At 37.0% G+C, this 24,529-nt stretch overlaps 2 protein-coding genes across 2 annotated transcripts; one reads left to right on the forward strand and one right to left on the reverse strand.

Moving 5' to 3' along the window:
- Positions 1-335: 335 nt before the first annotated feature.
- Positions 336-7,760, forward strand: LOC117992587 (fibroblast growth factor receptor 3-like). Its single transcript, XM_034980312.2, has 5 exons — positions 336-339; positions 1,728-1,747; positions 3,575-3,768; positions 4,319-4,456; positions 4,693-7,760. Exons 1-5 carry the CDS (start codon positions 336-338, stop codon positions 4,895-4,897), a joined length of 561 nt encoding a protein of 186 aa, XP_034836203.2. The 3' UTR covers positions 4,898-7,760.
- Position 7,761: 1 nt separating this feature from the next.
- Positions 7,762-24,075, reverse strand: LOC117992284 (putative glutathione-specific gamma-glutamylcyclotransferase 2). Its single transcript, XM_034979945.2, has 3 exons — positions 23,527-24,075; positions 21,621-21,656; positions 7,762-10,605 (listed from the first exon to the last, which is right to left on the reverse strand). Exons 1-3 carry the CDS (start codon positions 23,749-23,751, stop codon positions 10,057-10,059), a joined length of 810 nt encoding a protein of 269 aa, XP_034835836.1. The 5' UTR covers positions 23,752-24,075; the 3' UTR covers positions 7,762-10,056.
- Positions 24,076-24,529: the final 454 nt, after the last annotated feature.

A 24,529-nucleotide genomic window follows, 5' to 3' on the forward strand; every position in this document is an offset into this window, starting at 1 on the left:
CCCTAAAGGAATCTTTGTCTTCTATATGAAACCATAAGTGAAAAAAAAAAGTTTCATACAAAATTTTACAGGAGGAAATTTTTTGAATATCTCGGCCGCCATCTTGTTTTTCCAATTTTTTTTACATTTTCTAAAAATCGTTTACCAATATCTTCAATTGTTGCAAGTTGTAACAAAATCGGTTAGAAAACAAAAAAGTTACAAAAGTCAGATCGGCCGCCATCTTGTTTTTCTGAAATGTCATAATTTTTCCCTACTCGAATCCCACTCCTGAACATATCTTCCATACATTATTATATCATTTTCTGTCTCTTTCTAGGAGAACAATTATGTCAATGGGTGAGTCATCGGAAAAAAAAAAAATCCGCCATTTTGAATTTTTTTTCAAGTCATCAAATAGACCTTTGGATCCTGATCATCTTTTGCCAAGAAACCACTCTTCCATCTTTCATACCCTCCGAGATGGACGCCGATGAAATTTGTATGGCGGCCATCTTTTTTTCACAATTTTGAATTTTTTTTGAAATTTTTGGCAATCGGATGAGGTTTCGAATGACATTTGGTCGAGCACCTCCCACCTATCTTCCATACCTTGAGCGTGCCCTTCACCCGTCTCCGAAATCCTCAATCATCAGCTCCCTCCATGTGTTCCCCTAAAGAAATCTTTGTCTTTTATATGAAACCGTAAGTGAAAAAAAAAAGTTTCATACAAAATTTTACATGAGGAAATTTTTTGAAAATCTCGGCCGCCATCTTGTTTTTCCAATTTTTTTCACTTTTTCTAAAAATCGTTTGCTAATATCTGCAAGAGCTGCAAGTTTAAACAAAATCGGTTGGAAAACAAAAAAGTTACAAAAGTCAGGTCGGCCGCCATCTTGTTTTTCTGAAATGTCATAATTTTTCCCTACTCGAATCCCACTTCTGAACATATCTCCCATACATTATTATATCATTTTCTATCTCTTTCTAGGAGAACAATTATGTCAATCAGTGAGTGAGTGGTAATTGAGCTATATATAGTATAACTAGTATTTTGCTCGCTGCTCGAGCTGCTAAAGCAGCTCTCGAGGTCTATAATCGCCATTTTGAATAATAAAAAATTTTGTATGAAAAAATAAATTCCGCCATTTTGAATTTTTTTTCAATCCATCGAGTAGACCTTCGGATCCTGATCATCTCTTGCCAAGAAACCACTCTTCCATCTTTCATACCCTCCGAGATGGACGCGGATGAAATTTGTATGGCGGCCATCTTTTTTTCGGAATTTTAAAAAAAAATTCAAATTTTTGGCAATTGGACGAGGTTTCGAATGAGATTTGGTCGAGCACCTCCCACCTATCTTTAATACCTCGAGCGTGCCCTTCACCCGTCTCCGAAATCCTCAATCATCAGCTCCCTTCATGTGTTGCCCTAAAGGAATCTTTGTCTTCTATATGAAACCATAAGTGAAAAAAAAAAGTTTCATACAAAATTTTACAGGAGGAAATTTTTTGAATATCTCGGCCGCCATCTTGTTTTTCCAATTTTTTTTACATTTTCTAAAAATCGTTTACCAATATCTTCAATTGTTGCAAGTTGTAACAAAATCGGTTAGAAAACAAAAAAGTTACAAAAGTCAGATCGGCCGCCATCTTGTTTTTCTGAAATGTCATAATTTTTCCCTACTCGAATCCCACTCCTGAACATATCTTCCATACATTATTATATCATTTTCTGTCTCTTTCTAGGAGAACAATTATGTCAATGGGTGAGTCATCGGAAAAAAAAAAATCCGCCATTTTGAATTTTTTTTCAAGTCATCAAATAGACCTTTGGATCCTGATCATCTTTTGCCAAGAAACCACTCTTCCATCTTTCATACCCTCCGAGATGGACGCCGATGAAATTTGTATGGCGGCCATCTTTTTTTCACAATTTTGAATTTTTTTTGAAATTTTTGGCAATCGGATGAGGTTTCGAATGACATTTGGTCGAGCACCTCCCACCTATCTTCGATACCTCGAGCGTGCCCTTCACCCGTCTCCGAAATCCTCAATCATCAGCTCCCTCCATATGTTGCCCTAAAGGAATCTTTGTCTTCTATATGAAACCATAAGTGAAAAAAAAAAGTTTCATACAAAATTTTACAGGAGGGAATTTTTTGAAAATCTCGGCCGCCATCTTGTTTTTCCAATTTTTTTTACATTTTCTAAAAATCGTTTACTAACATCTACAAGAGCTGCAAGTTTAAACAAAATCGGTTGGAAAACAAAAAAGTTACAAAAGTCAGGTCGGCCGCCATCTTGTTTTTCTGAAATGTCATAATTTTTCCCTAGTCGAATCCCACTTCTGAACATATCTCCCATACATTATTATATCATTTTCTGTCTCTTTCTAGGAGAACAATTATGTCAATCAGTGAGTGAGTGGTAATTGAGCTATATATAGTATAATAATAATAACTAGTATTTTGCTCGCTGCTCGAGCTGCTAAAGCAGCTCTCGAGGTCTATAATGGCCATTTTGAATAATAAAATTTTTTGTATGAAAAAATAAATTCCGCCATTTTGAATTTTTTTTCAAGTCATCGAATAGACCTTTAAATCCTGATCATCTTTTGCCAAGAAACCACTCTTCCATCTTTCATACCCTCCGAGATGGACGCTGATGAAATTTGTATGGCGGCCATCTTTTTTTTGGAATTTTGAAATTTTTTTCAAATTTTTGGCAATTGGATGGGGTTTCGAATGACATTTGGTCGAGCACCTCCCACCTATCTTCAATACCTTGAGCGTGCCTTTCACCCGCCTCCGAAATCCTCAATCATCAGCTCTCTCCATATGTTGCTCTTAAGGAATTTTTGTCTTGTGTACGAAAGTATTATTGAAAAAAAAAAGTTTCATACAAAATTTTACAGGAGGAAATTTTTTGAAAATCTCGGCCGCCATCTTGTTTTTCCAATTTTTTTCACATTTTCTAAAAATCGTTTGTTAATATTTAAAATAACTGCAAGTTGTAACAAAATCGGTTGGAAAACAAAAAAGTTACAAAAGTCAGGTCGGCCGCCATCTTGTTTTTCTGAAATGTCATAATTTTTCCCTACTCGAATCCCACTTCTGAACATATCTCCCATACATTATTATATCATTTTCTATCTCTTTCTAGGAGAACAATTATGTCAATCAGTGAGTGAGTGAGTGGTAATTGAGCTATATATAGTATAATAAAAGGAAAAGGTGACTGACTGACTGATCTATCAACGCACAGCTCAAACTACTGGACGGATCGGGCTGAAATTTGGCATGCAGCTAGCTATTATGATGTAGACGTCCGCTAAGAAAGGATTTTTGAAAATTCAACCCGTAAGGGGGTGAAATAGATGTTTGAAATTTGTATAGTCCACGCGGACGAAGTCACGAGCATAAGCTAGTTTATAATAAAGTAGGTAATAAAAAAATTTGAGTCAAATACCCAATTGGGTAGGTAGTTATCTATTAGAGTTTATTTTGTCTCCGTATTGGAGCTTCTTTTGACGATTCAAAATCAAGTAGGTAAATGTTTATTTGTATAAAAAATATCTTTATTCTATTGTCCAGTGTATACATCGAGATCTGGCAGCGCGCAACGTCCTAGTCTCAGACGACTGCGTGCTGAAGATAGCGGACTTCGGTCTCGCGAAGGACGTCCACAGCAACGACTACTACCGCAAGAAGACGGAGGGCCGCCTGCCCGTGCGGTGGATGGCGCCTGAGTCACTGTACCACAAGGTGTTCACCACGCAGACTGATGTGTGAGTTGTTTACTTTGTACGGGAGTGGTGTGCAGGCTCGACCGTACCAAAGGGAGATCTCCCACTGAGCAGTTGGTCTGCTCAGTAGCGCCAGCTGGGCCGACGGTTGTATCTTGAAACTTCTTAGATCCAGATTGCAGGAAACTCCGTTAGTGCGAGTACTGTCGGCGGTACATTTGTCCGGGACTACATAATGAAATATTATCGATTGAACAGCGCCATCTAGTTTCTACTGTGGCAATCGCCACAACTTTTTAAATACATAAAAATATACGCCACGACCATTTGGACTGCGTAATGCGTATATATTTTGTAAATATATTTTTTTTTAGTGATGAGCTAAATGAATTTTATTTACGGAACGTACCAAGGCTTCGAGAATGGATTTGAATAAAAAAATTGAAATAAAATACTGTTATAGAAAATAATCTGTTGTGTAATATTGCTATAAATATTCGTGAAGGCGTTCCAACAATCTGTCCACATACCAAACATATTCTGTCAAGACTGTCTGTTCAAAGTTCAAACGTTAATTTCGTTTTCCTTTCAGCTGGTCGTTTGGTGTCCTCCTTTGGGAGATCATGACGCTAGGCGGCACGCCGTACCCCACGGTGCCGGGCCAGTACATGTACCAGCACCTCAGCGCTGGGCATCGGATGGAGAAACCGCCGTGCTGTAGCTTAGAAATGTAAGTACTTACCGATTACTGTTATATACGGATAGCGTTTTCAAAGGGAGTAAAATATGGTGGTTGAAATTTATGTAGGTAGTCCACGCTGACGAAGTTATTAGCTATCTCAGAATACTAAATTTAGGTATTTAATACCAAAATTAGTTCAGTTTGTATAGATAAAATTATCGACTAAAATTAACTTTATTATTTTTATACTTACCTACTACCTACCTCCTAAAATTACATTCCAGATACATGCTAATGCGAGAATGCTGGTCCTTCTCCCCGGGCGACCGGCCTTCCTTCACGGAGCTGGTGGAGGACCTGGACAAGATCCTCACCGTCACCGCCAACCAGGAGTACCTGGACCTGGGACTCCCACAGCTGGACACCCCGCCTTCCAGCTACGACGGCTCGGGGGACGAAAGTGATAGTGAATTCCCTTTCATTAAATAATTTTTTTGCACTCTGGTAGATAATAAAAGTTTGAAATGTGGACAAAATCTAGACTGTGGGCTCCCACATGTGGACACTACGCCGTCCAGCTGGCAGTCCAGCAGGACCTGGACAAGATCCTCACCGTCACCGCCAACCAGGAGTACCTGGACCTGAGACTCCCACAGCTGGCTGGATTCCACACAATGTGGACAAAATCTAGACTGTGGGCTGTGGGCTCCCACATGTGGACACTATGCCGTCCAGCTACGACGGTAGAAAACAAAATTGAATAACTCGAAAACGATACACTTTTGCATGAGCACTTTAGGGGGCGTTTTATAGCTAATGCCCTGTACTATAACTCCCTAACGGGATCGTGTCATATTTTCCTGTAACCCTGTATAATGCGTAAAAAATGAGAACTCACTCGCCATTTTAACTTTATGTGTCAACTATCATGTCAAAAGTACGATTTTAGTCGTTTTGTAGTATAAAGATAATACTAGTATATTTTAAAGGTGAATCGAAGTAAGAGTGAATGGCGAGTGAGTTCTCATTTTGTACGGACTATAACTAAAAGGTCACTTCCCGTCCACACTGTGACTTGATGTTAATTTATTTCTAACCTTAGCAGTTTTATTAATTTTGCGATAATTTTTTATAATTTAAGAATCAAATGTTAATAAACTTTCCCACCTTAGTTATTTAAACAAAACAGACTAGGTAAACCTACACTTGTCTGAAAACTATTTGTTTTTGTAGTAAGTAGGTATAAGAATTATTTTTATCGTATTTATTTTGATTGAATGTCGTGAAAATGCTGTTTTAAATATTCATAAGAGAATTTCAACAAATAAAATACAGGGTGTAACCAGAACGCTAGCAAAAACCTAGCGTTATTGTTATACTACCTATACACAATCCAATACCAATAACCATTTGCCTCGTTTTGTACTTAGTGATTTAGAATTTTTCAAACCCGCAATGTATAGCGTGCAGAACTCGGGTCGATGCCTCGCCTACGACGCGGCATTGACTTCGAGTGACCTACTTTCGCAACGTTCGTTGACCTCTAGCGTCAGTCAGATGTTTTATTTGCAATATATCGTAGACTTTTACAAAATTATAGTTTTTTTATTTTATATTTTACGTTTTTGCCAGCGTTCTGGTTACACCCTGTACTTCAAAATTTCAGAACTTTGAAGGTAAATAGAAACGAAGTATAAGATGGTGTATATGGAAAGTACGACTTTATTCAATGATCACTTGTGTTTAGACTGATTTTAATTTACCTTAGGTTCGTATGAATAACAAGTGAATTGGGATTTTTTTCATTAGTTGGATGACTCGTTGTCAGGTTTAAGATTTTTATTTGTTACTTTTTGTTTATTTTAAGTTTTTTAATCTTTTGCGTATAGTAAACATGCAGTAGGTAACTTAGCAAGTACCAATATTTGTTTAGTATTTAAGTATTTTTTTGTTTATTTATTATTTTTGTATACCAAAAATACATCACAAATTATATTGGCAGAATGTTTTGCTTATAAATACTTAGGTATATTTTGTACAATTTACAAAAGATTTTGTACATAATATTTTAGAGCCAAAGTTTAGAAATCGATGTATTATATAAAAGTATTACTATTATATTATGAAATCATATTTTTAAGTGTTTTAATTTTAAGTGATAAAGTTTTTAACGACATAGGTTTTCTAGTGCCTTGAATAAAATAATTATCTATTAGTACAAGCTGAATTAAGATTTTAGTCAAAAAACTATTTCATGTAACTGTTATAGACAATTCTATATTTCTATTTTAATTTGAAAAAATAGGTAGGTACCTAGTTACCCACCTACTAGCCAAACATAGCATATATGTATATGATAGGAATAGTAGATGTCGCTGGCTTTTCAAAGTCAAATAAAAATTTTGCTAAAAAAATATTGTTAAAAAATTAGCAAAAATACCTACCACAATATATCTAGTCTTATCTTTCTTATTTTTTGTCGCAATTTTAACAATTAAAATAAAATATATTTTTGAACCACAACACTATACGATGAACCGTACTTAATTAGTATTTAGATAGGTAAACAATAATTATTAGGAAACTAAAATAAAATCTAAGTGTACATAATATTTCAATTGTAAAAATAGTTTAAACATTCAATTACCACAATAAAGTAAGTAGGCACCACATTTTTCAAAATTAGGTACCTAAGCAATTTAAAAATGAAAATACTTAGTTTTTTTTAAATGTCGTAATATTTTGTGGGGTCATAAACAGGCCATTAAATTGCACCTTGCTGTTATATTATGAAAGTGATTACCGATACCTATTTAGGTAGTTATACCTAACTAAGTACTAAGTAGTTGGTAGGTGCAAAAACTGCCATAAAACTAGCCTGTTTCAGAATGCCAATGAATCAATGATTTTTTTCATACCATTCAAAAATTATGAGCACAATAAGTTCATACCAATAGGTACCTATACAGTATCATAATAATAATTCCTTTATTTTCTTTGGTGCCGTAATTTTTGCATTTCTTTGTATGTGCGTATTTGGTAGTGTGGAAAAATGATTTTTCAAAATATCTTGTTTGTATGTATATTTGAGTTTATTAGGTATTATGAATGTATCATTGTTGTATTGAGAAACGTGGTGAATAAAATTATAGTGCAAAGAAATATATTTTTTCCTTTCATTTTTAGCTATATTATGCCCCAATTTTTATATTTTTCTGTTTTAGAGCCGAGATAAACTAATAACCTGGCAATTTCTTGCGGCCTTTGAAGCAAAAGAGGTCTTGTATTCGAATTCTCTAAACTAAAAATTTCATACTGACTGATAGAGATCGTTTAAAAAAAAAAGTCAAAACTCTTTTTCACTTTGATTTTATTTTAGTATGATTCATTTATTCATGTAGAGGTATATGATCGATATTACTCTGCTTTGCTCTGCTTTAAATTCAATTTTTTTATACCTAGTACAAAATTTCATACAAAATCTATGCAACACCTAGTGTATTATAGGTATATTGTCATATAATATGTTCAACAATATTAGAGTATGGTTTTCATTTATCAGGTAAAAAATGCTGAACGATTTTGAAACGTTTTTTAAATAACGCTGAATTTTACTTAAAATATATTTCATTTTTTAGGGTTCCGTAATTCAAAAGAAAAAAGGAACCCTTATAGGATCACTTCGTTGTCTCTTTGTCTGTCGTGTATGTCAAGAAACCTATAGGGTACTTCTCGTCGACATAGAATCATGAAATTTGGCAGGTATGTAGATCTTATAGCACAAGTAAAGGAAACAATCCGAAAGCCGTGAATTTGTGGTTACCACAAGTGGAAAAGACGGTTAAAAATTAAAATGTGTTCATGAACAAATAGTTAGTATTTTCAAAGTTAACTATACCAAGTGGGGTATCATATGAAAGGGCTTTACCTGTACATTCTAAACCATTTTTTATTTATTTTTATGCATAGGTAATAGTTATTTTTATCGTGCAGAAAGAATGTCGAAAACAATACCAGAGTACGGATGCGCGAGTCTGATAATAAATCAAAAGACTAAAATCAAATCGTTCAACATTTCTTTTTACTTACATTTCAATCAATTCCTTATTTAATAATTTCAGATACTTAAATAAATTATATTATAAGAAAATAAACATGATCACAATTTTGTTAACTTAAACTTATTTCTCTAGATTCGTAACGTAATACTTTCTTTGTCAATTTCCGTTTCATTATAGTCATAAAATAGTCATTGGTTGGGAATTAGGGATATAATAATATAAATATAATGTCTGACAAAGAAAAGATATCCTGAAATATTAATTCTTAGTCAACGAATTCGGTCGGCCGAAATCAATAATAATGAATCAATAATAGGGATTAGTCGGGATGATGGCAAGAGACCTGATGGACTGACGCTGGTTCCCTGGGAACAGGGACGGGTGCTAATGTGGGACGCAACTTGCGTTGACACTGGCCCCGTGTCATACCAGGGAGACAGCATCAGGGCCGGGAGCCGCAGCAGAAACAACTGAAAACGGCAAGCGGCACAAGTACGCCTCTCTTATCGAGAGTTACATTTTTGTTCCGTTTGCCGTGGAGACCCTGGTGACACAATGCTGGCTCATTTTTTGCGCAACGGATCAGCCTGGCAGATAAGGCTAGTTTTAAGTTTTATTGTAATATTTTAAAGAAAAAAAAATCATAAATTCTTTAATGATATCTTAGATTATTGTATAAGGATAAATTAAATAGTGGTATAGAAAAAAGAAATAAAATAGGAAGTTTTATACCGTATGGCATGTTATTAAACTGTGTCCATACAGAATCAAAACATACCAGATTATTTTGAAATCCATTGAACGAACAATTGATTTGTATTAATGCTTGGGCATTTGTATAATAATATAATAATAATCAGTATATCGTCAATATAATAACGTCCTTACAACTCAGTCACAAACAGTCACAATAGAAATGATTTTCGTATATATCACTTAACTAAAAGAAATGGTCTCCCCACATTTGGAATATTTCGTTTGGCATGAAAATTATTTTTCGAAAAATATAAGTTAAATCCAAAAATAGTTATTATGTTATTAAAAACTACCCGTATTTTCGTATGTACCTAGCCATTCGAATCTTTTAGCGGTTGCTTAGGTCGGATTTGTTATGGAAACTTAATATTCGAGGCAATGCAATTTTACTGCTGCAATATATTATGCGTATGTGCCATTTCGTTAAAAGGACACCAACGTCTTCGCCAGCAAAGACAGGTCCCAAATTTTGTTTCACGAAAATGTCCACACACAACTTTACGAGCCTCAATCAATAACATAAACTTAAAACTTAAGTCCTCAACTCTTTCATATTTAATTTCATTCGTCATTCAGTTTTCACTATGTAATTGTCATTCTGGGCAACTCTAAAGACCAATAATACAGTCAACCTAAGCCACCAAGGGCTTGATGTATTCGGAAATGTCGAGGCTAAAGTTTATCTGATTCTCTCACCGATATGTTGTAACATGTCGGTGAATTCCCTAATGGTAACAGTAAATAAAGGCAACTCTCAGTCCAAAGTTCCCAGTCATTTTCAAATCCCTCTTTTGGTGCTGGATGCACCAAATCTTAAGCGACTATTGGAAATCACATATTGACGCAACGCAATTTCTTATCAGGAATTCGAGAAGCGAATTGGAAGGAAGGAACGACTGCTTTGGCTTCAGGTTTGCTTTCCTCAGCTTTCTCCACATCACCCATTAGAGTTTTCAAGCATATCTTCATTTCCGCAGCGAATATCTTGACCAGTCTTTCTAAGGAGAATAAATGCTCATCCAATGCTTCCGGGATTTCTTCCCTCATGAAATCGGCTAACTTTAAGAGATATTCGACATTTGATCCTGAAGAACCACGGCATTCTAAAATCTGTTTCGCTATATCTGGTAATGGTGCTGCCCCGAGCCAATGTCTATTTTCTGGGACAGCTATATAAAGAAGCGCATCTTTTTTGCTGTCTATGGAGTTATGGTTTATGTCTATGGAACTATGACTAGTTGAAGGCAGGAATAACGGTTTGGGATGGAAGTTCACTGTGTAAATTCGGTATCCTCCTAATTGGCATTCTCGTGTTGAAAGGTAAGGTAGAGCGGCTTTGTCTTCTGCTGCGATTAAGAAGGCCTTCCCCCAAGTTATGCCCTGTAAAGATACAAAAAAATGCGTTACTATAATATTTGTTAGCCGAAATTATATCAATTATTGGTTTGATCAAACAATCAGCAGCAGGAGCAGGTAACTGGCGATAACCAGATTACACTGTGAGTTGTAACATGCGTTGAATGGAATTAGCATTTTTAACCGACTTCAAAAAAAGGAGGAGGTGCTCAATTCGAAAAGTCGTAGTATTAATCTTATTTCGTAGCTGGTAACGAAAAATAGTTACCGACGTGGGTTAAGACAACGATGACTACAGTAACCAAATTGAAATACTTGTTACATTTGTCTACCCTCATTAAAACCCTGTATATGACATTAGTTCTACATAAGCTGCTACACGTGCATTTACCGGTGTATTTGTACTATAATCCATTTACAGGTTACGTGCGTTAACCAAGCTTGTATCGTTGCTTGTATAAGGAAGATAATGACATTGAAGAGGCGTAGGTGGCCATAACAGTTTTAGTTGTGTTTATGTAAGCCAATTAATACAAGTTTTAATATGAATGCAAATGCGACCTTAATTTAAGTCTTAATTGACATATTATTCTGCAGGGCGATTGTCTAAAACCTGCATCAATCATTATTACAATCTCAATTGTTCTGATTGGCTGAATTTGTGCGATTCTTGTTGCAACAATGCATTGTGGCCAATAGTGAGCGAGCATTAACCAATCAGAGATGATTGCGATCGTGACATTGTAGCTGTCAAACAACCGCGGTAGGGCCACAGGGCACAGATGGTCCGATAAACTACAAAATGTTTAATGAAACCAGGACATCTTAAATATATAAAAGGAAAAGGTGACTGACTGATCCATAAACGCACAGCTCAAACTACTGGATCGGGCTGAAATTTGGCATTCAGATAGCTATTATGACGTAGGCATCCTCTAAGGAAGAATTTTTGAAAATTCAATCCCTAAGGGGGTGAAATAGGGGTTTGAAATTTGTGTAGTCCATGCGGACGAAGTCGCAAGCATAAGCTAGTAGATTGAGAGATTACAACAGAATTGTCATCGTCATAATCCCTGAATAATTTAAATTGGATCCAAGTTTCATTCAATCTAACCATTCACAAAACTTGAGTTCGAAGGTTAATTTCAGTCAAGACAACAATTATTATTAATGACAAATTAGGCCTTCTTCAATGTCAATTATGACAAATTACGACTATCATCGGTTGAGAATCCTGTTTTGAAGATACCGTCACGAACTGTAGAAATTAGTAGATTCTTTTCAATAGGATTTTATTTTGTGAGATGTGATATTTTAGGTTTGACGACAATCATACTTAACAAAAAGCAATGATGAGGCCTAGGTTGGAGCGCGCTTGCCTAGTCCTAATAGGTAGGGCATGCCCAATGCACATAGTTTAAGAAACCGAACGTTGGGTTCCAAGGGTGCTGGAATGGCAACTTCGCACCGGAAGCCGCAGTGGTGTTGATTACCCACTAGGTGGATAGACATCAAACGAGTGGTAGGGAGCCGCTGGTTTCAGGCGGCTCACGACCGTGGCATGTCGAAATCCCTACAAGAGATCTATGTCCAGCAGTGGATGTCTATTGGTTGACGATGATGATGAATTACGATTTAATTTATTAACACAAAATCAAATTGTCACAACAACGTTGGCCGCATCACGCTTTTGACCTTATAATGCTTATAAACAAGAGTAATGACTGCAGTAACTAAAACATAATATAGTTATTATCCAATACAAGATATTGTAATGTAAACAACGGGTACATGCCACGAGTAATATTATGAGTGTATATTACCCGACAGCTCGTGAAGTTCCAGCGAAAAGAACAAGAAAGCGGGTAGTTCGGTACACTGCCCATGATAGCTCGAACTCCATCTCTCGCAGCACTGCAGTCCCATCGTGACCATGACTCATGCGGTTGGGCCAAAATTCAAAATCATCATACCTATTAATTGTGATATGTACCCGTTATTTATAACATGCCGTTTAACCACGAAATAAGCCTAGAATCATTAGAAGATGTTAAGTAATTAGTCACTTATAGTAACCAATTAGTCTTTAATGAGAGTTATTTGAAAATTACGACTAACGATGATCTTCGAGACTATAATATTGTAATCCAATTTTGGATACCTGAGTTAGTTTTTTTTCTGTGTTATCTTCATTGCGAAGTTCACCATAACTCAGCGGCAGATGATGCTTCTTCAATAGACGAGACGAAGACTGATCCACGAAACCCTATATTTGATCTAATGTTCTAACTTCTGTCAGGATCTCTTGCTGTTTTTTGACAGCTACAGTGTGACGTTCGAGATGACTCAGGTGCTCGATTCCGGTAGAATGACAGCTACAATGTCACGATAGCAATCGCATCTGATTGGTAGACGCCCGCTCACTATTGGGTACAATGCATTGTTGTAACTAGAATCGCACAAATTCAGCCAAATTGATGCAGGTTTTACGAAATCGACCTTGGCCGACACGAGTGGGCCAATATGCACAGTTGCAGCAAGAATACTATAAATTCAGCCAATCACAACTATTTTGGTAGCAAGGTGATAATTACAACTTTTGTTCTAAATGGGCAGGGGTTGGGCATCGGGAATGGCTATGGATAATCTAATTGAATCCAGATCTGTAGTCTTAGGAACTTAGCCTTAGCTCTTGTCGATAGTCACAATAATTCTAAATTAAATTATGTTTAGTGTTTATCATTTCGGTCACAGGTCAGTCTGTTTATCAGTTCATGTGTTCCGCACGTGGTATTACTCAATATTTACTTACACTTAAATATGCAAGTGCAAATATTGGTCTATGGACACGCAATTTAAAAACCTTTTAACTCGTTAAACTTATCAGCTTGAGCTAAATGGTTTTTCTAATTAGTACGCAATAATGGTAACGGGCCGCCATTTTTTGAATCACGCTCGTAGGTGTCAATCGCTGTATCTTGTAGATACTATCAAAGTTTTCGAGATTATGTAAACTCATACTAAGTTAGTGGTTCGCCCTGAACTAAGACCTCGCGGTATCCCGTAATTACCGACAGTTTTATAATGTTAACAGCGCCATCTAATGTGAAATTATGTTACCCATAAAAAATATAAAATACTGCTACCCATTAAAAATGTAATAATTTCGTTTCTTTTTGATTTTTACCTAATTTTAATATTTGTTGTTCAAGTACAGGATATAACTGAAATTATACACAAGTTTTAGTTTAAAATATGTAGCCGTTTTTGACATATAGCGTCGAATTCAATCTCCACTTTAAAGCCCCCCCATTTCGTATGAGAGCTCCCCTTAAATAAAGCTTTTTATATTTTTTTATGCAATATTCGGCTGAAGGCCATCAGTTTACATAAGTTGAAGTAATCACGTTCAGTGATTCAGAAGTTATAAGGCTGTGACAGACGGACAGACGTAAAAGTGCAATTTCAAGTAAAATTGCTCGCTTCGCTCGGTCAAATACAGCTCTACTGCAGTTATCTCTTTACTGCCCGAATGGCCATAAATATACTCGTATTATATAGGTCACGGGTTTCGGTGTGTGTTATAAATAAACTTGGTGTAATTGTGTATGTACGCACTGCTTTGTGTTTCTGTTTACTTGCAAAGTACATTTCACTAATTTTCTGAAATGGTTTATTACAAATGCCCCTTTGGTTGCTTTATTGTATGTAGACCTACCCTCATTGGAGAAAAATCAGATATGCTCAACAGGAATACCACATTCACATTGTTTCAATATATGTAGTAGTAAACGTAGGTAGATATAATCCGACAGGTTGAGAAAGGTGGAGATCGGGGTATGAGGCGGGGGGACGCCCCGCACGTCACCCTCACTCGCCCGCACCGGGTTAGCGCGGGGGCTGTGCGGTGCGGGTGTGCGGGTACGCCATAGATTTTCTTAACAGACCCGACAGACAGACGGACAGACAACAAAGTGATCCTATAAGGGTTCCTTTTTTCCTTTTGAGGTACGGAACCCTAAAAATCATAATAACTAACTATATATTTACTTAGAATACTTAACTGATAGTGATAATATTTCACAAGCCCATATTCTAAAAACTTTTTGGAACGGTGCCCATTGGGAAATGAAAAATGTCTATTTTAGCGTGCGCTTGAATTATTTCGCGCGGAGTAGGTATTTAGAGACGATAGCCAAATTTTATCGGTTTTAATAATAAACATTCGGGTGACCTGGACTAGAAATTTTTATCAACATAATATTTTTCATAGTTAAGATACGATAAGATACATAGATACGATACATTCCCATAAAGAGCTAATTAGGTAGACGCAAAGATTACACTTAGACTTACCTACAAAGTACAAGCAAGTCCGACTCTAAATGTTCTAACTTAATTCTACAATAATGAGAAAAATGCCGCTTAGATCTTAATCTATTGTTTTTTTTTTATTAATTGGACCATTTATAGCTGAAACCTGTTTTGTGTGCTTTTATAATAAAATAAAATAAAATAAAAACATATTTAATTATTAGTAAGTACCTACTATCAACTACAGTTAAATCTTTCTTAGTTAGATCTCTCATAGAGATAAGTGCTTCCGTGTCCACTTTTACTCTCTTGTAAATGTTTTTGGTACAAATTAAAAAAAAAACTTTTAATGCCAACGAACCAATTAGCAATTGAAAGGACCATTTACTTAAAGACAACTTACAATAACAGTATTATTGTACATTAAAATCCATTGTTTAACAGAACAACGCCTTAATGACCCGTAGTTTATATAAAAAATAAATTACCATTTGTATAACAAGAGTCAATGAATGATAAGATTATTATTAAACAGAAACAACACGGTTCAGCTACCGACACGTTCCAACCATTGACCTTTAGAATGAGATTTCGGCTTTGAGAGCGTTGTCTTTGTCACTCATACACAGCTCAAACTACTGGACGGATCGGGCTGTTTGGCATGCAGATTGCTATTATGACGTAGACATCCGCTAAGAAAGGGGTTTTATATAATATAAATAGGGGTTCTAAATTTGTGTAGTCCACGCGGGCGAAGTCGCGGGCATATACTAGCTAGGTATAATTAATTATGCGATTATGAATCGTACCGTCAAAGTTAAGATAAGATGAAATGGCATATGTTACTGTTAATATTAAATAGGTCAATTGCTTATCAATCTATTCGGACAGAGGACTATTTACTTCCTGACAAAGTACATAATATAATAACTAGATATAGTCCTTTGTTCATAGTTCATAATATGAGAAAAAGCTAGTGATAACGGGCGAAATAGAGATAGAAAAGCCAAAAGATCAAGTCCTAAAGAAATGCAGTGCTACAAGTATTTTCAATGCGGTAAGTATTTTCAGAGGCGAAGCAGCTCGGAGCGTAAAGGTGCCAGGCCGGCACCACGGAGGAGCAGCAGCGGTGATCTCAGCTATGCTAGTGACGTCTAGCCCCCAAAGGGGGAGAGTCAGCATAAGGGACAAGGAGGAGACATAAAATAATTTAGGGAGTCAAGAAGGCGCCCCGGGAAAACGCCAAGAATACCGAATGGGCGCCCTCCCGCGATTCGGCCCATATAACCGAGAGGTTGGTTGGGCCATGGGAAGTGGAGGGTTGTCCCCGGCCAACATTTTACGATTTCATGCAAAGCCTTGTACAGTACGCGACAGAAAGTAATGTATCTCGGTCTTTAGAATGCCATTTCGCCTTTGTAGAGCGCTGTCTCTGTCACTCATACCTATATGACGTTTTGTCGGTCTCAACGACAGAGACAACGACTCTAGGAATTTGCTATCTCCTTCTAAAGGTACATTACTTTCGGCCGCGTACTGTATATGCGTACTCTTGAGGTAGAATTCTGTGGTGAACGGTCACATCATGATACCGTCAGTCGTCCACACATCATCAACCAATAGACGTCCACTGCTGGACATAGGTCTCTCGTAGGGACTTCCACACGCCACGGTCTTGCGCCGCCTGAATCCAGCGGCTCCCTGCGACTCGTCTGATGTCGTCCGTCCACCTAGTGGGGGGGTCTTCCAACACTGCGTCTTCCGGCGCGAGGTCGCCATTCCAGCACCTTGGGACCCCAACGTCTATCGGTTGCACGAACTATGTGCCCTGCCCATTGCCACTTCAGCTTCGCAACCCGTTGAGCTATGTCGGTTACTCTAGTTCTCCTACGGATCTCCTCATTTCTGATTTGATCACGTAGAGAAACTAAGCATAGCTCTCTCCATCGCCCGCTGAGTGAGTAGTCCACACAAATGATATCAATTGCATCCGCCGATTTGCAAATTGGAAACGGCGTGATGTATTTCACAATGTGGGAACTTTGAATCTGACTCCTAACAAGCTTTTAACAATGTTGGTGATTTTTTTTGGTACAATGGAAAACAAAATAGTACAAGAATTTTTAGGCTACTATTATCATCGTGATCAACCCATCACCGGCTCACTACAGAGCACGGGTCTCCTCTCAGAGAGAAGGGTTTTGGCCATAGTCTACCACGCTGGCCATGTGCGGATTGGTAGACTTCACACACATTTGAGAACATTATGGAGAATTCTCAGGCATGCAGGTTTCCTCACGATGTTTTCCTTCACCGTTAAAACAAGTGATATTTAGTTACTTAAAACGCACATAACTCCGAAAAGTTAGAGGTGCGTGCCCGGGATCGAACCCCCGACCTCCGATTAGAAGGCGGACGTCCTAACCACTAGGCCATCACAGCTTCCTACTATTATGCCGTAGAAATTAGATAGCTATTATGATTTATGACGTAGAAATCCACTAAAAAAGAATTTTTGAAAATTTAAAGGGTGTAAAATAGGGGTTCGAAATTTGTGTAGTCCACGCGGACGAAGTAGCGTGCACGGTGCATAAGCTAGTTGCATTTTAGCGATAAAGAAAATGACCAGAATAATACTGCGACGCTATTGCAAGCATTGTGGCGACACGTGTAGATAAATTGCGTCGGAAATACTAGGTATCTGTGAAATTGCTTCTAACGTATAGTGCTATTTCGTAATACTCGAAGGATACTCGATACAGTGCGACAAGGCTATCTTGGCGCGTGGGGAAAATCGGAACTAACGTTGCCGTCAAGTGTCCCCTTTGTTCTTGTTTGAATATTCTCAGCCTTCGTTCTCCAACAGCGCCCCCCTGTCAATGTCATTGAATTGCCAAGAGAGCCAAAAACGTCCTTTGAAATTAGTTTACTTTGAACAGAACAATTTTTATTAATTTCCAAAAAAATCTATTTATGCGGTTTTTGAAATTATCGATTCTGTTATACATATTTCAAATTTAGTCAATACTGGACACCTTATACTATACTCATGGTGCGAATATTCCTCTGCATTTATGATGCAGTAGGTACGTCACGTCTTATATGCGTATAATATATTTGAATGCGTCACGAAATTTTACGCATTTGTATCCCGATATAATCTTGAGGAAAAACCAATAACGATGATTTTAATGCATTATACCTACTTGTGAATTTGTGACGTAGACTCCGAATAACTATAGGTACGCAAAATTATCTGGATCTTTGCCATTGTTATTTTTAAAATTTAAGCTTAAATGGAACACAGCTTCATGGCCTGGTTTCCGAAAATTTAATTATCACATATTGACGATGTGATAGATAATGCCAAATAAAGTACCTAATGATTTTATATCAGACTAGCTTCAATCAATCAATCAGCCTATTTGCGTCCACTGCTGGACATAGGCCTTCCCAAGAGCACGCCACCACACACGATCCCCACCACACACGATCCTTTGTGTGTTGGCGTTGTTCATTGAGAGTATTGCCCATACTGACCACGCTGGGCATGCGGGTTGGTCAGCGCAGGGCTAGGCTTTTCGCATCAAAGACGCTGCTGCCCGTCCCCGATCTGTGATATTTAAAGCCTAGCTGTTTGGAATGGATATACCGCCATTCTTCGGTCGTCATATCCTCGTTTGCTAATTGGCAGGGGGCACCACGTGCAGGTGAGGTTGACAATTGGGGCGCTAAGATGAAGTTGCGCCCCCTTACCCCCCGATAGTATACCAGACTAGCTTATGCTCGGGAATTCGTCCGCGTGGACTACACAAATTTCAAACCCCTATTTCACCCCCTTTGTGGTTGAATTTTCAAAAATCCTTTCTTAGCAGATGCCTACGTCATAATAGATGATGATGATGATGACCTACACTAGGATCGCCTAGTGGTTAAGAGTGACCTCCAGTCTCCTATTCGGGAGTTGGAAGTGTAATCCTGGGCACGCAACTCTAACTTTACGGAGCTATGTGCATTTTAAACAATTACCATATTTTGCTTTAACGGTGATGAAAAACATCATGAGGATACCTGCAGGATAGTTCTGCATAATGTTCTCAAAGGTGTGTGAAGTCTGCCAATCCGCATTTGGCCAGCGTGGTGGACTATGGTCAATCCCCTCTCGAGGACACCTGTGCTCAGTAGTAAGCCAGCGATGGATGATGACGTACACTTATCAAGGCATTATAATAAGTTTATAACGTAATTCTATGATTTGTGGTTTAACGCACGTGTTGCCGTTGTTAGTTTACTTAGTAAGCATATGATTCAAAAATATAACAGTTTTCGTCATCCGGTTTATCAAAATCGGTCAAGTGCAATACATAGTAATTTTGTATCATCATAAAAACTGAAATTCTTAAAGTAGGTAACTAACTTGAGAACTGACAAAACCATACCAATATTATAAATGCAAAAGTGTACTGCACATAGGCTACTTTTTATCCTGGAAAATTAATGAGTTCCCACGAGATTTTTAAAAACCTAATTCTACGCGGACGAAGTCGCGTGCATCATCTAGGAATTTGTAATACAAAATACCTTCGGCTATTCCATGAAAAATTGACATTTTAAAATAAGATTCTAGGTAATATCTGAATACAGTTAATCAAACTTAAAACATCAACCAAGAAAATGTTGCGAACAGAAATCAGTAGATAAGTAAGATGTAAATTTATGTAAACTGAACAAAAACACACGCTGACAGATAGCGAGGAAATCAGAAAGCAGTGAAAATAAGCTGTTAAATTTTTTTTATACTGACCAGAGTGAAAGAGAAGAAAAAACAGATTGCATAAATCTTGAAAGTCCACGAGCTAACCTCGTCAGTCTATGAGGGTCACATTATCAGCATCCAACGGAAGACTTTAGATTAGGATCGAGGTCACAGTCCACTCGAAAATTAATCGAAGACAATCGATTCCGCAATGGACTGGATTAACTAAGATGATGTTTTTTACATTCATTAGAGAGTTGGAACTAAGTTGCCTATAATTTAGTTTAGGGAAACAGAAATCAACCTTGGTATACATATTTTTTGCGAGGTTTTATGGCACAAGTAAAGGAATAAATCCAAAAACCGTAAATTTGTAGTTACATCACAGAAAAAAAATTTAAATGTGTTCATGAACAAATATTAGTACTTATTTTCCATTTTCAAAGTAAGATAGACCAAGTATCATATTATGAAAGGCTTTACCTACGTGTACTTTCTAAAACAAATTTTTATTTATTTTTATGCATAATAGTTTTCATTTATCGTGTCGAAAATATACGGACGGAACCCTCGCTCGGTGCACGAGTTTGCTTCGCACTTGGCCGGTTTTTCACATATTGAACACAAATCTCCAGTCTCAACTAACTTTCATACTCTTTATAAGTGTACGCCCGCTCACAGAGTGGGCCCCTTGATAGTGGTACCCAACGTGGGACTCGAACCAACGACCCTGACATTAAGAGTCTCATGCTCTACCCGCTGAGCTGGCAGGTGAAAGATTGACAACTGAAATTGATTGAAAAGATTGAAAGTAATGTACATCGACCTTTAGGAGATAGCAAATTTGTAGAGCGTTGTCTCTGTCGTTGGGACCGACAAAACGTCATATAAGGATGTGTGACAGAGACAACGCTCTACAAAGCAGGAATGTCATTCTAAAGGCCGACGTACATCACTTTCTACCGCGTACTGTAAAGTGAATCACTAGCGGAAGACGCGACAAGAAGAGAACAAGGTCAATGCCAAACTGCTTCCTAAAGTAAACAAAAACAATTCTTTGGCTGCTTAAGAAAATCACGGAACAGTAAATAACAAACTGCTAATTGCTAAAAGTGCTAAAACCAACAAAAACAATACTTTAGATGCATCATTTGTAACTTGAAAAAACGGGGCTAATTCACGCGATTAATTAGCAAGTACAGTACGCGGCCGAAAGTAATGTACATCGGCCTTTAGAATGACATTTCGGCTTTGTAGAGCATTCTCTGTCACTCATACCTATATGACGTTTTGTCGGTCTCAACGACCGAGAAATCTGCTATCTCCTTCTAAAGGTCGATGTACATTACTTTCGGCCGCGTACCGTACCTCCCTGTAGCAAAACATTTCCGAACTAAGTTACTTATGTTGCAAAGATTAGATAAAATTTAAAGCAGTAGGAGCAGGAAAAAGAGGAAGACAAAGAAAGAACTATAGTATGCTACAGGTCGAGATGGCAAATGGGGTATGAGGCGGGGAGACTCCCCGTAGGTACACTCGCACGTCACCCGCGATATCCCGCACCGGGTTAGCGCGGGAGCATTGTCATCACGACCCGTCGCCACAGAATAATATAATAGTACTTACGTAACGTCGCGTACTATAGAGGGTCAGCAAACTATATTGGCACCGATTCCGTTGCCTTTCTCTAAACTAAATTAAGAGTATCTGCATCCTTTTCTTTTTGACAATGCTAAAAAGGGACAGAACATGAACTTTACATTTAAAGACTCAAAATTTTAGTGCACGCTACAAATTTAAACAGTAGGTTCGCGACTGTGCGCTAAAATCACGGGTTTTAACTTTACTATCTAAAAATTTAAATTTAAAACTGCGTATGTCCTTTTCATATTACATTAGTAAGAAGAGGATGCGAATACTCTAAAATTAGGTTGTGCTCAGAATCAGTACCAATGTACGTATTTCTTACCTCTTTATCTTCTATTAAAGTTGCGACACGCCCAGGCTGTGAACAAAAACCAATTATTTTTTTCACTCATAATTTTTTTTTTATGAAAACGCAAATTACTAAATAACATTAATTTTGAGGTAATTCTTATTTTTTTTGTATCGATGCCTTATCTACACTAATATTATAAAGAGGAAAGATTTGTATGTTTGTAACAAATAAACTTAAAAACTACTGGACCGATTTCCAAAATTAGACAGCTATATTATTCCCGAGTGACATAGGATATTTTTTTTAATTAGAGATCCATACGAAAATTGTGATAAGCTACCCGCGCGAAGCCGGGGCGGGACGCTAGTAGACAATATAGATTATGTTGTATGGATTGTATGACTCAATATAATCTATAGAGCCTCAATAGCTCAACGGGTAAAGGAGTGGACTGAAAACCGAAAGGTCGACAGTTCAATCCCCGCCCGTTGCACTATAACTGTCGTACCTACTCCTAGCACAAGCTTGACACTTAGTTGGAGAGGAAAGGTGAATATTAGTCATTTATATTCTTTAAAAAAATCAAGACATATGTATACAATAGTGGCACTCAGTAGGAACTGCCGATAGAAGTGAAAACTTCGAGGACCTCCCTGGCGCAGTGGTAAGCACTGTGGTCTTATTAGTCTTATAGAGGTCCCGGGTTCCGGGAAATTTGCTGTGGGGCGCGCTCGCTCCTTAGTCTATTTTAGCTTCATAGACTCAACATTTTTACTCACATTAAAAATGTCATGGCCAACGACACGCGTGTCTATAGTATTTATAAACAAACGAGTATTATGTAATACCAAAACTGGTTGAATGTATGAATCGTAAAAAAGTGACAGACAGACACAATTTCACATTTATAACATTAGTAGTAACTAATAATACATAGCAGAATTGGCAAAAAATAACATGTGATAAATATAAGTACATAATATGACGTAATAGGCAGCCAATTGTGGCTAATTCCGTTGTACAGAATCTCTAAACTAAAATGGCACATCTAAATCTATTACTATCCCTTTCATGATGTTGCTTGTGGAAAAGGATAGCACTAGATTTAGGCCTGTTAATTTAGTTTAGTTTAGAGATTGTGTACAAGAGAATCGGGCCCATTGACTACGTATAAATACACTTATGGTTTGATTTATTAGGTATTAACTGAACATGACAAATGCATTAAAGGCTTTGATATTAGTGCTATTAATAATAACCACTTAATAAGCTTTTTATACCATTATCCTTGATAACTATAATGATATTTTCATGTCACTTAAAATCTAAGCTTGTGACAAAACATAGTAAGAAAAATTGTGGTGACACTAATTTGTGCTATAAGATCTACCTACTAGGCAAATTTCATGATTCTAGGTCAACATGAACTACCCTATAGGTTTTCTTGACAGACAGACAGATGGACAAACAGACAGACAACACAGTGATCATTTAAGGGTTCCTTTTTCTTTTTGAAGTACGGAACCCTAAAAAGGACTTTCTATATTCCACCCATTTAATATTGAATATTGTATGTTTATTCATGATTTCTATAACGATTTATGCAATTTTAAGGCTAAATTTGATTAAGTACCTAAAGGTTGAAATTGAGCATCGCGTCATCGTCAAAAGTTCCGCAAGGTGAAAGGTAACGTAAATATTGCATCAGACACTTGTACCTACTGAATGTGATGATCCAAAAGGGGTACCAGTCTGTTACTAAACTAAATATTATTACCACTTTTAAAAATAGATTCCTCATTGTATGTACATCTCTAACTTAGTTACCTACTTTAATCTAAAAAATATTTTTTGAAAACAACTTTTTCTCAATGTTATGATGGAAAAACAGTAGTTCTTTAAGAATTTTAAAATTATACATCATATAGGTAAGTACCTTAGTGTCAGTGCCTCTGTGGGTAGTGTTCCCTTGCCAGAATCTTCTAGAAAATCCTTTGACGTATCCCGTGACTGACTGCTGAAATTCGAAGCCAGGGTTCCAGCAAAGAGACCCGTAGCCAAACACCCAGAAGGCTTCTTTTCGTGTCAACTCTCCAGACTTTTCTTCTACAGCAGAAGTAATCTTGACATCAAAAATAACTTTTTCTTCTGTTTTCTCCATTTTAATTAAGGAACTTCCTAATTTCTGTATTTTTATTTACCTTGTGTTGAACACTTGTTTCGAATGAGTGAAAGCAGTCGAGTCGAATGTCGTAAGGACAGAATTATCACAGGTATTAAACTGAAGTTACTTGTTCTACTTGTGTTTCATTATGGGTAATAAATTGGTGTACGCGTACCTAGTTAAAAATATAAACTACACTACAATATTATGATTTATGAAATCAACTTGATACAGAACCTTCCATAGCGCTGTATATTTGTCAACTGAGTACTGACGTTTTTCTTTTCTCCCGGCCCCGCTCGCGGCTCGCTGTCAGTAATCTGTCAGGCAATCGTTTCAATGGTTTCAATGGTTTCAGCAAGGTTTCAGCCGTTTCCGCTTTCGTTCATAGAGTAGGTGGTACCTAAGTTCAGAGTTTCGATTATTCATAAACGTTTCACTATTTTCACCAGTATAATAAGCTGCATGAAACTTTTGATAAAACTAGGAAAAGCGCATTGTTCTTGCGTAGGTAAGGTGGTACTGATATTAAATAATTTTTAAATAATTTAAATAATTATTAATAATGATTAAATAATTTAATTCCTTATGTAAAAAGTACTCTGTGGATACTGTTTATGATGGGTTACAGTCAATATGGGTAACATTGGATTTGCGTGAAACATTGTATCTTATATATCGACCGAAAAGAGTTGAAATGATTGATTTTTGATATTTTTAAAATTATTAAAAATATGAAGACTCCTATATCGTAAAAATAGTACCTATATTATTT

This window comes from Maniola hyperantus, chromosome 21 (assembly GCF_902806685.2).
Source record: "Maniola hyperantus chromosome 21, iAphHyp1.2, whole genome shotgun sequence".
NCBI classification, from domain to species: domain Eukaryota; kingdom Metazoa; phylum Arthropoda; class Insecta; order Lepidoptera; family Nymphalidae; genus Maniola; species Maniola hyperantus.

Bases quoted from the DNA above. Each gene is read 5' to 3' on its own strand.
- LOC117992284 (XM_034979945.2), bottom strand. From the start codon at position 23,751: ATGGAGAAAACAGAAGAAAAAGTTATTTTTGATGTCAAGATTACTTCT. The intron at 21,657-23,526 runs GTACTTACCTAT...TTTTGTTCACAG, and splicing joins ACAGAGGCACTGACACTAAG to CCTGGGCGTGTCGCAACTTT. The intron at 10,606-21,620 runs GTAAGAAATACG...GTATCTTTACAG, and splicing joins CTTTAATAGAAGATAAAGAG to GGCATAACTTGGGGGAAGGC.
- LOC117992587 (XM_034980312.2), top strand. The intron at 1,748-3,574 runs GTGAGTCATCGG...TCTATTGTCCAG, and splicing joins GAGAACAATTATGTCAATGG to TGTATACATCGAGATCTGGC. The intron at 4,457-4,692 runs GTAAGTACTTAC...ATTACATTCCAG, and splicing joins CCGTGCTGTAGCTTAGAAAT to ATACATGCTAATGCGAGAAT.